The sequence below is a fragment of the Aplysia californica genome, unplaced genomic scaffold, assembly GCF_000002075.1.
Source record: "Aplysia californica isolate F4 #8 unplaced genomic scaffold, AplCal3.0 scaffold00073, whole genome shotgun sequence".
Taxonomy (NCBI): Eukaryota; Metazoa; Mollusca; class Gastropoda; order Aplysiida; family Aplysiidae; genus Aplysia; species Aplysia californica.
Window position 1 is genome coordinate 580,042 of NW_004797343.1, and position 15,896 is coordinate 595,937.

General features: G+C 42.2%; 1 protein-coding gene across 2 annotated transcripts in view; it reads left to right on the plus strand.

Moving 5' to 3' along the window:
- The window catches only part of LOC101856956 (60S ribosome subunit biogenesis protein NIP7 homolog), a 49,252-nt gene extending 34,859 nt beyond the window's left edge, over positions 1-14,393 (plus strand). For both annotated transcript variants that reach the window (XM_005093957.3, XM_035968661.1), the window contains exons 3-5: positions 587-725; positions 1,132-1,272; positions 14,205-14,393. In XM_005093957.3, the coding sequence (XP_005094014.1) occupies positions 587-725; positions 1,132-1,272; positions 14,205-14,324 (400 nt within the window). In that variant the 3' untranslated portion in view covers positions 14,325-14,393. The remainder of the gene's footprint in view (positions 1-586; positions 726-1,131; positions 1,273-14,204) is intronic.
- The last annotated feature ends 1,503 nt before the right edge of the window (positions 14,394-15,896 follow it).

Here is a 15,896-nt window from a genome sequence, read left to right on the forward strand (position 1 = left end):
TAAATCACTGATTTTTATTTAAAAAATCAAGTTGATTTAAATTTAAAAAATCAACTGATTTAAATCAACCCAACCCTGTGAGAGTGTATAGGCCATAGCCCTATTCCTAGGCTAGGCCAAAAAGTAAAAGAAGAGGAGAATGTGTAGTGTGTGATTCCTGATTCATTGAAGTACAATCGTTGATGCTCACAGACATACGCACACATCCACTTCACCGGTTCTACAGTTGCTCTTCCGGTATGATAGACAACACAAGAAACGAAACCGAGGAAAAGATGGCTTCCAACAATGACAAAGGGAAATGATTCTCGCTCGGATTAAAAGCCAAGATAGTCAACGAAGAAAACGATGACTAATCAAAAGCGCAAATTTTATTGATATAAGGAACTTGGATTTTTAGAAGTTTTTCGGTAATTTCCCCTTTGCATTCCTCTAGCGGGGACTCGCTTACAACAGGATTTTTCTTCTGGAACAAAATGTCCCGCTATAGCCTTGTTCTACTGTATATGGTCTATTCAGTATCATATTTTGTTGTAACAGTGATTGTCTCTGGCTCTAAGACTGCTTTTTCTTTTGTCTCTTCCAGTGAGGATCAACTGAAAATTGGAAGTTCAGCCGCTGGGGAATGTCTGCTGAGCATTGGTTCTTGCTTTGGAAAGTTCACTAAATCTGGAAAGTTTCATTTACATGTCACTGCCTTAGACTATCTTGCCCCTTATGCCAAGGTAAATAAGTTCAGTCTGTCTGGTTGTGTTCCTATCACTATCATACTTTTGTAACACTGACAGTAATGTTTATTTCAGTGTATTGGAGGTTAAATTTCAAAAAGTAAATGTGGGGGCTGAAATCAACTTGGACAAAGTTATGATTAAGCTGATGCTGAGACTGCCTTCTCATTTTTATTTCAAGAGACTGATGACAGCCTGTTATCAGGCAGGTGCCAGGGTCACAATTACTGCTGTGCTACTTGATGCCTTTTTTTGAAGGCATTTTGAATTCTTATTTCTCTACACATAAACTTTTATTAAGTTCGTTGAAAGCCGGGAACTTTTTTGTTTTTGTTTTAATTTTTTCAAAAAAATTAATAACACATTTGTAGCATAACACCATCATTTTCATTTCTTTTCCCAGCACAAAGTGTGGCTGAAGTCTAGTGCAGAGCAGCAGTTCCTCTATGGCCACCATGTGATGAAGTCGGGCTTGGGTCGTATCACGGAGAGCACAGAACAGTATCAGGGAGTCATTGTCTACAACATGAATGATTTGCCTTTGGTAAGATCTTTATGGTTATTATTGGTTGTAAATGCCTTAACTGTTATCTTCGTAGTGGGTTTTCTCACTGTGCTGGAGCCCTCTTTAGAGGTACAAAACATGAGAGTGACAAACACATCGCTAATATGGTCATTAAATCAAACAGTGCTTCCAATCTTTCATATTTTTCGGAAATCCGACAATTCCATTTGCTTCCCCATCAATACTATCATCTCCATCTGTAAAAAAGTTCATAAACGTAGGGCTGCTGAAATTTTGTAGCAAAGAATCCGTTTTTGCCTTCGCATCGTCTTGTGTAAATTCTAGATACAATGGAACTCGGATTCAATGAGATGAGATAGATTTCCCCGTTTTCTTTCTTCTTTAAAATCAATAAAAATAACCCGGATTCAACGAGCACTTAAATCGGCGAGCTCGGATTCAACGAGGTTGCTTCCAGGGTGAACAGGCTTTGCTCATTTTTCTTAGAGAACAAACTTTATTTATTCTCGGAAACCATCCATTGCTACTGCATCGTGAACCATTATTCACTAAGCCGATTGCGTGCGACCAATCAGCGGCCTTTTTTCATACAGACACTTGCGTTGTTGGCCCACACACATGTGTACTCTAGCATCTGTCAGGGTTGGATGGGCTGCCTGCACACGTGTGTCTGTGTGTGCGTGTCGGGGGGGGGGGGGCACTAGCGGTCCGGGCGTTGAACATCTTTTTTTCCCCCTCGGCAACTGATCAATATTACAATGATACGCTAGTCTTCACGTAGATCTACGTAATGAATTGTCCGCTGGTCTATGTAATCAAAAGTAGCCGTATGCTAGGCTCTACACAGCAACACAACTTTTTGGTAAACAATCGAGATGACCCGGGCGTGTGCATTTGAACGAATCGGTCTTTTTTTTTACACAGCTCATGTGCAGGCATTTCAGGCTCCACTTGTGACTTCTCTTTATACATTACTTTCTCAGTGCCTGTAATTACCTACACAAAACCTCATGTTTGCTATAATGAACACTCAGATTCAACGAGATTTTAGGTCGGGCCCTGCGATCTCGTTGAATCCAAATTCCACTGTATTTGCGGTAATTGTCTAGGCAATAAGTTAATGTTATAGAAACCTGCCAGATTGCACATTTCCTGCAATGAACCATTATCCCACTATGCATTCATTGAAGGTTGGTGGGCAATACATTTTTACTTGCAGATAGATTCCCCCGCTGGGACACTGTCCCTGGGCTGGACCCTGGCCAAATTTTCCTTATTTTTCAGCTTCAGCTGTTGGGAGCATTGATCAAAAGAAATGCATCTATTTTGATTGTACTTCATGTAATGAAAGATTTCCCAATAAGAGAGGCCAATATTTGGCAAATTGCTGAAAACGAATCCTAACGTAACGTTGTCTGCGTAAAGGAATGTAACCGAGCCCCTGCCTGGCGGACCATGGGCATAGTGGTTCCAACTGCAAGCCACTGGGGGTGGGGCTAAGGAGTTAAGCCCCCATTGACTCAGTATGTCATTCAGGAAGGGGGCTGCTTCGACCTTCTTTGTCTGTTCCAACTCCAGCTGTGTAGATAGTGCATCCCTGTGGAAAGACGACTCTAAAATATTTTCTATGCTTTGGAAGGGAACTCAAGGCTTTTACATGCAGATGCCAACTTGTTAGTTTTGTTCACTGTCCACCTAATTGTTGTGGAGGAAAGAATAGATTGTGTCACAATGGTAAAAAAATGAATAAACTCCTTTTTATTTTTAATCATCCTGTTTAGTATGTTCAAATGGAATTACGGTATTTTTTTTACTTTCCCTCCCGTCTCACACTCAGCTACCAGTTGTCTATTTTCTACTAAATATTGATGCGCTGAACACGAATATCAACTTCATTTCCGTCGCAAATTAATGGTTTTTGAAATATTTGATTGTTTTTAACCGAGATAGACATGCTTTGGACCAATCGGGGGGTTCCAGGGGGGCCTGCCCCACTGGGGTAAAAGAAAATCTGGGGGGTTACAAGGGGGCATGCCCCCTGTTTTTACACCCATAATTTGATATTTTACAGTTAGATTTGAAATTGTCTTGAAAATAATTGATTTGCGACAGTTTTAGTGGCTTTATGTGTGATCTGCAGCAAACAGTACAGCAGTTTGACCCCTGAAACAGTGCATCTGTGTGTGGGAGTGAAAGTAAAAATTTACCGGAATTACTTTTCATCTGTTCTTTATGAAATGTGGACTCGCTGTAAAGTAACATACTCAGATTTCCTTTGTAGGGTGTTTCATTTGGACTGACCCTCCTGGGAAATGATGGAGTCACCAGGGTGATCAGAGTGCTGTTCATTTGTCTGTTGTTGTTGGGGGTGACAAAATAGTTCAGAGGGGAAGTAGCAATACCACATGCCCTGTGCCGGCAGTTGGAAAACACGGTAGTCTCGCCTTTGCCAGGGTTAACCCCAGGAACATACTTATTTAATTTATAGCACACCCGGTTGATTTTCTGACTCTCCTTATTCGGAAGGTGCGGAGACCATCTAAAAATTATCTAAACGTCCCCAAATTTGGCAACCAATGACAAGAAAGATTGATTTAGTCTTCGCGGATTTGCCTTTTTTTAATCAAGCTGGAAACAAGAAAGTTGCACTGTGATTTCTTTGAGGATGTTGTTCTGGAAAATATGTTATCGATTGATCCGCTGAATGCCTGTGCATCATCTGAGATAGATCGAATTTGATAAAATTAGAAGCTATTTTGTGAAATTCCTTATTAGAATTTTGAAACAAGAACGCTGACGTGGTTCCAGTTTTCCACGTGGCCTGAAAGGGAAACACTGCTGCACATGGTAAACGCTTGTCGCCAGCTCGCTGTGATTTCATGGCTGCATGATAGTAGGTATGCAATACGCGGGTGATCTCGGCAAAAATGGGGAAAATTAACTCGCTTGTGTCTCGCTTCCAATTTCAGTATTCTTTAAAAATTTCATAAATCTACAAACTTTTGTCCTTAATCTTTAATGTGAAAACATCGGATAAGCGAACATATAAAAAATTAGTGTGAATTACTGGGGTTAAAGTTGGGCTCCAAATCGGCTTTTCAGCCTTTTGCGGACACAAAATCGTGAGATCCCCACAACCCATGCATTTTAAAAACACCGGTGCTCCGGTCGTACTAAATCTATTATGATGTAGTTATGTCCAATAAAAGTACTTAAATTGATGTTTCTGTCAGTATGTTTTTACTGATTTGATTTTAACGCAAAGTTCATAAAATTAAAAAAAAAAACCTTTGAAGAAAGGCTTTTTCAAATGGATTTTATTAAAATGTTCGAAGTAAAAATATATGGCGGGAAAGCTCATCCATTTTTTGGTAAGAATATGGAAACAGTATTAGGACTGATACGTGTCGATGAAAGCACCAAAGTTTGGAAACTTTCCTTGACTGAGCAAAAGCGAGACTAGAATCGGCAGGCGAACGCCATGCCGGTGTGCCGCTCATGTGCACATGATAGCCTATCTTATTTAATTTATATTCTGCCACTTTTCTTGAATATGTTTAAACTAGCTGGGCCCCCTTTTGATGAAAGGAATGATCGGTGCGTTAACATCAACTGAAAGTCATTTACACTCTACTGGAATGGAGCAATAAATCTTGAGAGAAAAGTGACAGTGTCGTGTTTCCAAGTTGCCAAATGATATAATAGATGTATAGATTGATTCTCTATTTCGCTTTCGTGATTGTACACTCCATCATTTTAAAGGTGTGGAATCTGTGCGCACGGCTCGTGAATGGAAACCTCACTTGTTTACAATGATGGCGTCTTAGAAGACGGACTTTCCCAAGATTAGATCTAAACAAAACTAATGAAAAACTGAAAGTTAAACTTCAGTGACTTCAGGCTCCTCAATGAAACTGTGCACCCTTTAAATGATTCTGAACCACCATTAATTTTGTCAAATTTGAAAGTTAAGTGGTTCGGAAGTTTTAGGCGGCCCAAATGACAAACTGTCACAATCACAAATGTGATGTATAGAGATAATGGATCACACAAAGTTCATTAGTTAGTTTTAAGTTTTAGTAGAGGTTTTACGGCGATCGCAATATGAGCGCCAAGGGGTTGATGTCAACAGTACAGTCCTTACAAGGAATCAGACTTACTCTGCTCACCCCTCTAGCTTCAACAGCACAAAGTCTGCTTCAACTATCAAGGCACCCCGGAAATACTGGGTCACAAGAGTGTGACAAACATACAAAAGAAGAAGAAGAGAAATGACAATAGTAAGGATTAGGAAAGAAAAAGCAGCAGTTCCCTGTTGTAGATCAGGCACAGTTATGAGTGTGGCATTGATGAGTGAGCCCATTTACAATTCTACTATGCATGAAAGAGAAATGTCCCCCCTTTGGGAATGGCCTAAAGACACTTCAGTTAGTGGCATCGCCCCGGGGAGTGGTTCATTAGTGAGTATACTGATTATTTTTATACATTTGAAGAGAAATATATGTTTGTTTAATTGTTTTACAATTTAAAGTGTCCTATTTAAATTTAGGAACCCATTCTTATTGAGTCTTGGCGTCTCGCCACTGTCATTTCAATACCCAAACCAAACAAAGACCACACACACCCATCCAATTACAGACCAATAGCACTAACGAGCTGTCTGTGCAAACTTATAGAAAAAATGATCCACAGGCGACTATTGGTTTCTGGAGATGGCGGGCTCGCTGAGCGGTCTCCAGTGTGGAGACGACGGGCTCGCTGAGCGGCCTCCAGTGTGGATTCAGGAAAACTCAATCCACTCTGGATCACCTGGTCCGCCTGGAGACCTTTATACGCGAGACGTTTGCCGAAGGAGGCCACATAATTGCCATCTTTTTTCGACCTAGAAAAAGCCTTCGACACAACCTGGAAGTATGGCATTCTCAGATCAGGCAGACGTGTACTGCAGCCGGATTTGACACTATACAGGGAAATGAATGACCAGGACCAGGCCCGTATCCTCTGCGTTATATTCAACAGAAAACTCACATTCATACCACACATCAAAAACCTTTGTGTGAGGTGCCAGAAAGCGTTAAACACTTTGAAAATTCTATCGCATCCGGAATGGGGTGGGGACTCAAAACACCTTCTCCACTTGTACATCTCCCTTGTCCGATCCAGGCTTGACTACGGCTATCAAGTCTACCTACCACACCCTAAAAATGCTAGACCCAGTGCAAAACCCATAGCTCCCACTGTCCTGGGCCATCCGTATTTTGTTCGGATTTTCTCGAAAAATCGCTGTTGTCCCGGAAATACGGATTTTGACCGACAGTCCTGGAAAATAACAACTTGTCAAGCATACTTCTAAACTGTTGCTTGGGAAAATGATGAAAATTCGGGAGAGTTGGCAAGTGTGCAGTTTCGACAAAGTCAGCTGATACGCATGCGCTGTACTCGGCTTCTTCATTCGTTTGAAAAGATGGCGTCAAAACGTTCGTCGGTGAGTTCTAAGTCAGACTCTGGACCAAGTAAAGCAAAGAAACCGAAAAGGCAGTAAGTTTTTCTTGACAAACACAAGGTGTTCCTGATAATTAGTCAATGTCCCTGATTTTGAGCAAGGCTGTCTCTGATACCCACAGAGAGGGGTGTGCAGCTATGAAAACCAAGGACTCCGCCTCGCTCGGGGGGGTGGGGCTTTCCGCACTTCTCCGGTGGAGAGCCTCCAGGCCGAGGCAAACATACCATCACTCACACGCACACAACTCTCACTACAAAACGCAATTAAACAGAATTCAACACCAGAGAACCCAGCACACAACTGCATTTTTAAAACAAACCCAGAAACCATAAACAAATTCCAAAACAACGAAAAACTCATCAAACCTTTCGGCCTCAGAATCCTTGAGGACCTCAAAAACATACTTTTCCAAACAAGACTTCCATCAATTTCTTTTTCCCGACCTCCCTCCATGGCACCTCTCTGAGGCAAAAGTAGACTTACAGCTGACCACACCCAACAAAGCAAGCACAACACCAAAACATTTAAAGCAGAATACAAAAAACTTATAGAACAAACAGTACACACCAAAGGAGACTCCATCCTGAAGCCTACATTTTCTATGCGGAGGCCACTGCCATTGACATGGCACTGAACTCCGTAGAAAATTCTCCTAACAAATCTTTCCTTATCCTTTCGGACTCTCTGTCTTGCATCACCTCACTCACAAACTACACACTCCTACACCCAAAAATAGTTAGGCTGCAACAGAAAATACGCACCTTAACTGAAACAGGGAAAAATATTGTGTTCGCGTGGATACCTAACCATGTGGGCATCCGAGGAAACGAGCAGGTAGATGACCTGGCGAAGAAATCCTTATCCCTTCTGTTGGGATCAACGACGAACACTCTCCCACAGACTGACTTTAAAAATGAAGTCGAAATTTACACTTCCAGTCTGTGGGAGAGCCATTGGAAAAAACAAACTAATAAAAACTACACAACATTAAACCCAAACCTGGACCGTGAAATCCTTCGGGCCTCTCCAGAAGAGACAAAGTTATTTTTACTCGATTACGCATGGGACACACAAGTACCTCCTTCAGGGAGAAGAGAAGCCGTTCTATGTCGGATGCGACACAGATTTTACAATTAGACACATTTTAACCGAATGTCTAGACTTCGGAGAGACCCGAAGGAAATACTTTAAATGCAAAAAATTGCAAGACATTTTTTTCGTCGTTGATCCCAACAGAATTTTGGATTTTATGAAGGCCTTTATGGGAAATTATAGAGTGAAATTGAATTATTTAAAGTTTTTATGTTATTTAGGAAAGTTGTTTTAGATTGAAAATATATATTTACACTGAATTTTAAATATTTTAACATTTTAAGATCTAACTACTGACCTGTGTCCAGCAGTACAGTGAACTGCGAATAAAACTAACTTGTGTTTCGTGCGCTCATATGACCTTATGCAGTTGCGAGCGCAGTTAAACCCCATACTAAACTTAAAGCTAGAGAGGTGAGCAGAGTAAGCCTGATTCCCTGTAAAGACTTCTCTGTCGACATCCACTCCTTGGCGCTCTTATGACCTTATGCTGTTGCGAGCGCCGTAAAACCTCTACTTAATTGAAAAAAAACAACCCCATACTAGTTGGTGGTTGGCGGGTCCTCTGATGTGGTTTGCTTTTTCTTTCCTATCAAACATCTATTGTTCTTATCTCCCCTTCTTTTTTAAAATGTTTGTTACTCTCTTGCAATACCTCTAATCTTCTGGCGTTCATATGACCTTATGCAGTTGCGAGCGCCGTAAAACCTCTACTTAAACTAAAAAACTATCATCATCATTGCCTTTCTCACCCTGGGTCAGGATATAGGCCACGAACAAACACTCTCCACCTTTCCCTATCCTGGGCTAGTCGCTTGATGTCACTCCACGTCTTCCCACTTTTCTGTACATCCATTTCCGTGACTCTTCTCCAGGTTCCACGAGGTCTTCCCCTTGATCTTTTACCCTGTGGGTTCCAATCTAACACTTATCTTGTTATGCATCTGCTTGACTTCCTGAGAGTGTGTCCAATCCATCGCCAACGTCTTCTTCTCACCTCATCTCTGACCAGGCTCTGTCTGGTTCTTCTTAATACTTCCTCGTTGGTGATCCTGTCAGTCCATTTGATCCTCAGCAGCCTCCTCAGACACTTGTTCAAGAAAACCTGGATCCTCTTTATGCACATATGGGATGCGTTCCACGTCTCACATCCATACAACAAGACTGACTTCACATTTGAGTTGAAAATTCTAAGCTTTGTTCGTAATGAGATATCCCTGGTCCTCCAAATCCTGCTCAAAGAAATGAATGCAGCCTGAGCCTTTCCAATGCGGGACTTTATTTCAGCGCCTGTTCCTCCCTCTCTGTCAATTATACTCCCAAGATAGCAGAAGGATTCAACGTCTTCTAGTGCATTTCCTTGTACTGTGACCTGCTCCTTTCGCCGTGCATCTATCCTTAGGACTTTCGACTTTCCGGGATGGATCCTCAATCCAACAGACTCGGATAGGCTGTTTAAAATTGTCGTCTTTGCTTGCATCTGTTCCTGAGAGTGTGACAGAAGTGCCAAGTCATCTGCAAAGTCCAGATCGTCCAACTGTGTCCATGGTGTCCACTGTATACCGTTTCTGTGTCCTCTGGTGGTTTTCTTCATCAGCCAGTCAACTGCCAATATGAAGAGGAACGGTGATAATAAACATCCCTGTCTCACACCAGTCTTGATGTCAAAGTTGTTAGTGAGCTGGCCATCATGTACAACCCTGCAACTTGTCTCTTCGTACATACTCTTAATGAGGTTCACCAACTTCTGTGGGATTCCGTGGTGTCTCAGTATCTTCAACAGGGCTGCCTAAATCTACCGATTTTTCCGGTAGATATCGATTTTGGGCCTGTTCTACCGACATACCGATAAGATGTCAAAACTACCGGATTTGCGATGGGTGTCCAGAGAATAAAAATTTTAAAAAACATTCTGCAGTGCTTCCATTCTTCTTTGTTTTTACGGAAATCCGTACATTCCGAAAGTTCCGTACTTGCCGAATCATCATATCAACTCCATGCGTAGAGAGAGAGAGAGAGATCAGCACTTGCCTCCGTGACTTGTCAGATATTTACGGCAACTCTCGGCAATAAGTTGTATTAGAAACTGCCAGATTGCGCATTTCGTACACTCGACCATTGTCTATCTGTGCTGTTCGGTCGACAATAGTTTTTCACGTGCATATCGGCTGAAATCTGTCTACTCACGATAGATAATCTTCCTCCTTCTTTTCATTCATTCTTTCTTTCTGTCTATCTTAAATTTTTTGCTGCGGCTGGAAAATCTGTGCATTTAATTCATTTATCCAGAAAACAGAATTGTGAATTTAGAAGGAAAATCGGTATTGAAGCAAAACATTCTAAAATCTGTCTTGGACTAGAGAATTGGTCAGTACCAAATAAGGGTTCTACGCAGGGGGACTGCGGGAATTTATTACCTGGGACCCGAGAAAATGCAGAGTCCTCGAAACCAAATCTGAAAAGCCTTCTGAGTTCATATTTTACTGGTTGCGTTTGTGATATTACGTTCGGCTTTCTCCAGTCGGAGAGTACGTTTCGCGCGAATGAGCGGCTATGGCGACAATCGGAAGTGTAGGTATTGCGCGTCGGTGGCCTAGTGGTTAGGTTCTCGGACTCGCAACCGTAAGGTCGTGGGTTCGAATCCCGTCAAGGGCCCGACATTGTGTCCTTGGGAAAGGCACTTTACACGAATTTCCCTCACTTCACCCAGGTGGGAATGGGTACCCGGCTATAGACAGCGAAAGATCTTGTCAGTTTGTTAGTGTTTGAGCGCTTAATCGGCTGCTTGCACTGTATGCTTCCCGGGAAGCTGAGAATGTTTCGGAGTGTTCTATGGTCTGCTGGGGTAATAATATAGTGTAAAGCGCATAGAGCCTGCTGCTGAGCGGGGATATGCGCTATACAAATGCTATCTATTATTATTATTATTATAATACTGAGACTCCATTGGGAAAATCAAAATCTACTTTCGCTTTCGTAAGCGCTCAGAATTGTCCGATGATAGTTCGTTGACGTCAGATTTACAGTTAATAAAAATTTGTAACCTGCAGTATGGAGGTAAAAAACACAGTGTGGTCATAAACATTAAATCGATATTCTCACTGATGTCACTATAATGACCAAAAAAAAGGGAGAAAAAGAAAACACGCGTCCTCCAATTTCTAGATTGTCAGGCCCCTCATCGTGATCGGTCAATGAACCTGTGAGAGTTCATGAGTACGGCATGAGCAAGGGACCGGCCGGTGGTTGTTGGGGAAAGCCTTATCAAAGTTCATTCAAAGTAGGAGTGTTGCAGGGCGTCGGAATTGAGGGGAGGTGTTTGATGCAATAAAGTCTACGGCAGCAGGAAAAGGCCGCGGTGCAAGAAACTGATGCTAAAATTATAGTGTCAGGAAAATTATGTTTTAATTTAGTTTCTGTTGGTATGGGCTAGGGGTTTTGAAGTCAGTTTGGCAATCACCCTGCACTCAATCCCAGATTAAATACTGAATGATAGGTGCCTTGAACGATAGTCCATAAAATGATTTTAAAAAAAAAAAAAACCTCGCCTCATTTCATACCCACTGTTCATCATAACTTGTGCACCCCCATACACCCCCTTCCTTCTCCACGCACATATATATACACACATATATAGGCACATGCGAGAGCATGGCAACATGCACACACAGACACACACACACGCACACATGTGCATGCTCAAACAAGTTTTCAAAATATAAGGACCCAATATCTCGGAAAGCAAGCGCGTTCGGTGGGGCAACGATCATCTTTTTTTCTTCTTTATCTTTGTACTGCCTGATTTTGGGCCAATCTACCTGAAAATGACCTTGAATCTACCTGAAATGGGGACTTTGAGGTAGGCAGCCCTGCTTCAATAGTGTTGCTCGGTCTACACTGTCAAAAGCCTTCTCATAGTCAAGGAAGTTGACGATCAGCAGGGAGTTCCACTCCAGAGACTGTTCCACAATGATCCTCAGCATGGCAATCTGGTCGGTGGTTGAGCGATTTTTCCGGAAACCAGCCTGTTCATCCCGTAGTCTTGGATCCGTTGCTGTCTTGATTCTCTCCAGAATGATTCTGTTGAAGACCTTACCTGGTATTGAGAGAAGAGTGATCCCTCTGTAGTTGCTGCAGTTGCTGAGATCCCCCTTTTTTGGAAGCTTCACGAGGTGTCCTTCTTTCCAATCTTTTGGGAATTTTCTCTCATTCAATCCTGGTAAACAATGGGAGGAGGATGTCTGCCGTCACATTGGCATCTGCTTTTACGGCTTCAGGTGGTATCTGGTCGGGACTGGCCGCTTTACCTTTGTTCAGTTTCTTAATGGCATCCAGAATCTCTTGTTTTGAAGGAGCATCACAGCAGATTGGTAACTCATTTCTTGCTGGCAGTATGTTTGGTGGGTTACTCGGTGGTGGTCTGTTCAGGAGACTGTTGAAATGCTCTACCCATCGTTTGGACTTAGGTTCCTTTACAAAAATGTTTTTCCCCTCTTGGTCCTTTACTGGTACTTCAGATTTCCCGTATTTTCCAGAAAGTGTCCTTGTGGTCTGGTAAAGGATTCGCATGTGCCCTCCTATCGCTGCTTCCTCTGCCTTCTCTGCTAGCCTGTTCATGAATTCCTCCTTGTCTTTTCTTAGTGATTTCTTGACTTCTTTAGCTGTTGTTCTGTACTTCTCCAATGCATCCGCTCTTGATCCTCTTGTTCTACTTGCATTCGCTTCTGCCTTCAGCTGTCTTCTTATCCTAATTAAATCCAATGAGTGTTGGCTAATCCATTCCTTGTGCTCCCATTTCTTCACTCTGGGTACTTCTTGACATGTTGATGTAAAGACTTCTTTGACCTTGGTCCAGTGTGTATCCACCTCCATGTCTTCCTCACCAAGATTCGCCAAGGGTTGAAATCTGTTCTTCAACTGCAGTTGAAACTCCTGTTTCTTGTGTCCTTCTAAAAGACTTACTTGGAACTTCATTCTTTTGATTCCTGTTCTGGCTCCATGCTTTTTGAGAAGAAGCTTGAGTTTTGCTAACAGCAGATGATGATCCGATCCAACGTCTGCCCCTCTCTGTACTTTGACATCTTCCAGTGAGCGCCTGAACCTACGAGAGATACAAAAATGATCAATCTGGTTCTCCGTCACTCCATTCGGTGATACCCAAGTAGCGTTGTGGATCCTCTTATGGAAAAAAAAACAGAGCCTCCAATGGCAATAAAAAAAACTATACTACAACTAAAACAAGACAGTTCTTAGAGAAGTCTGCAGTTGAAGTGTGTGCTGCTACAGTGGAACTCGGATTCAACGAGGTCGCCGGGCCTGGTCTAAAATCTCGTTGAATCCGAGTGTTCGTTATATAAATAGCAAGTAATGAATAAAGAGAAGTCAAAAGTAGTGCCTGAAATGTCTGCATATTATGAGCCGTGTTAAAAAAAAAAAAAGACCGATTCGTTCAAATGCACACGCCTGTGTCATCTCGATTGTTTACCAAAAAAAAGTTGTGTTCTGTGAAGAGCCTAGCATATGACAACTTTTGATTCCTTAGACCAGCGCACAATTCATTACGTAGATCTACGTCAAGACTAGCTTATCATTGTAATAATGATCAGTTGCAAAGGGGGGAAAAAGACTGTGACGTGTTTGTATCTGCGACGTTCAACGCCCGGACCGCTAGTGCCCCCCTCGCACACACAGCCACACGTGTGGAGGCCGACCATCTGACCCCGACACACGCCAGAGTAGACATGTGCATGTGCAAACAAGGCATGTGTTGGTATTAAAAAAGGCTGCTGATTGGTCGCATGCAATCGGCTAAGTGAATAATGGTTCACTATGCAAGTGCAATGGATGGTTTCCGGGAATAGATAAAGTTCGTTCTGGGAGAAAAATAATGAGAAGCCACCTCTGCGGGGGCTGTTCACCCTGGAAGCGACCTCGTTGGATCCGAGCTAGCTGATTTAAGTGCTCGTTGAATCCGGGTTATTTTTATTGATTTTAAAGAAGAAAAAGAACAGGGAATCTATCTCATCTCGTTGAATCCGAGTTCCACTGTATAATTAATAATGGGAATTCGTTCGCCTTCATTAGCATTAGCCTTGCATGTTCCCACCGTGTACATCATTGGCCTACCGTTGTGTTTTTGGTGCCTCCCTTGTTCCACTGATTACATTCTAGTACGGTACTGTTGTGTGTTATCTGGAGTCATTTTGACTTTCGTATCCCCCCAAAAACCTTGGATGTGTTTGAGTTATAATATGTGCCCCGACTGTAGATATATTATTATTGATATTATCCTGATATGTGTTGCTGATTACAATCTACTTGAAAAATTTTTTGTTGACTATTTTGTAATTCTCAGGGGTTTGGAGTTGCTGCCAAGTCAACTCTAAACTGCAGAAATTGTGACCCCATGACAATCGTGGTGTTTCACCAGGCAGATACTGGAGAATACATTAGAAATGAAGACGCTCTGACATAAGTCTTTGAGTTTGGGATTAGACTGGACTCACTTTTTGTAAATAAAGCATCCTCATGTGTATCACCAACATTCCTTTGTTTGTTTTATTCCTTTCATCCTACACTTGAACTTGAAATTGGTCGCTTTTAAGGACAAGCGGGCTAACCCAGATTTCAGGGGTTTCCAGAAATTTTGGCCTACACCAGAAGTAGGCATTCTCCTAGAAGTTTGGTTTCGTTGGTGTATTTGTTTGGTCTTTTAAAGAAAGTGAACAAGGAGCAAAAACTTTACCTTCGATTTTCTCAAAATCAAAACTGCATTTTTGCGGGATGCCTCCTTGTGTATAAAAAAAGCGACCAATTATAGTCACACCTTGCAATATATGGCCACCTGTACAGACAGCCACTTTCCATTTCCCCCTTTGCATTTTTTTCTATACATACATGTTATTTCACTGTGTAGAACAGTCACCTGTCCTACGTGGCTGCCATATTTTATCAACCAACAACCAAAAATACCTGTCTTAAGTCTAAGATGGCCACACGAATTTCTCATCATAAATTATGTATTGGCCCCAAATGCTGTGAGAATCCAGTCACCTGATGTTATTATGATAGATCCGCCTATGAATGAACAGATCTTGTTGTGTAAGTCTCTCCCACTGCTTACCCAAGTTTACCAATTGGTAACAATGAATTTTCAGCTGCTGGTGAGGAAAGTGTGTGATCCATCATAGTCATAATCGATAAGCCCCCGCCCACTACTATACACAAATCGTATGTGAGATGAACAGTCGCTCACCACACTGTTTACCTAGTCTGTAACAATGGACGTAAACGTTGAATTTGTGACACAAGGCCAGCCTCACAATACTCACATCATAGAGTCATAGAGCGTCTCCCGACACGTCACGCTGGTGAATAGACGCGGGTCATGCGTGTGTAAGCAAAAGTGTTTAGTACAGTGTAACTCGGATTCAACGAGAACTCGGATTCAACGAGATGAGATAGATTCCCCGTTTGTTTTTTTTCTTTAAAACGAGCACATAAATCAGCGAGCTCGGATTCAACGAGGTCGCTTCCAGGGTGAACAGCCCCCGCAGACGTGGCTTCACTCAATTTTTTCCCAGAACGAACTTTATACTTGCGGCTAGCAGCAGCCCGTCAGCCAGAAACTGATTGGCTGTGGGTAAGCTAGTGGTGCTCTGATTGGCTGTGGTAGGCTAGTGGTGAATATTGTGTTAGGCCTATGATTCCAGTTTTAGCAGTTCGGAAACTTCTGAAACAGTGTTGTAAATACATTGTATATGGAGCTTAATCTACCCTTTCCTGTTGAAAGTTGTGGTGGCCGAACGGCCAGTGTGACTGCCTTCGGAGTCAATGAACGTGGGATCGATAAAAGTGATAGTTATCTAAAGATGAATTGAAATCTCTCTCTCTCTCGCTCTCTCTTTCACACACACACACACACACAAACACAGACACACACTCTTACACAAACACACACACTACGCAGTAAAACAGAGCTCAACACCGGAAAATCCAGCGCACAACAGCATTTTCGAGACAAACCCAGAAACCATAAACAAATTCC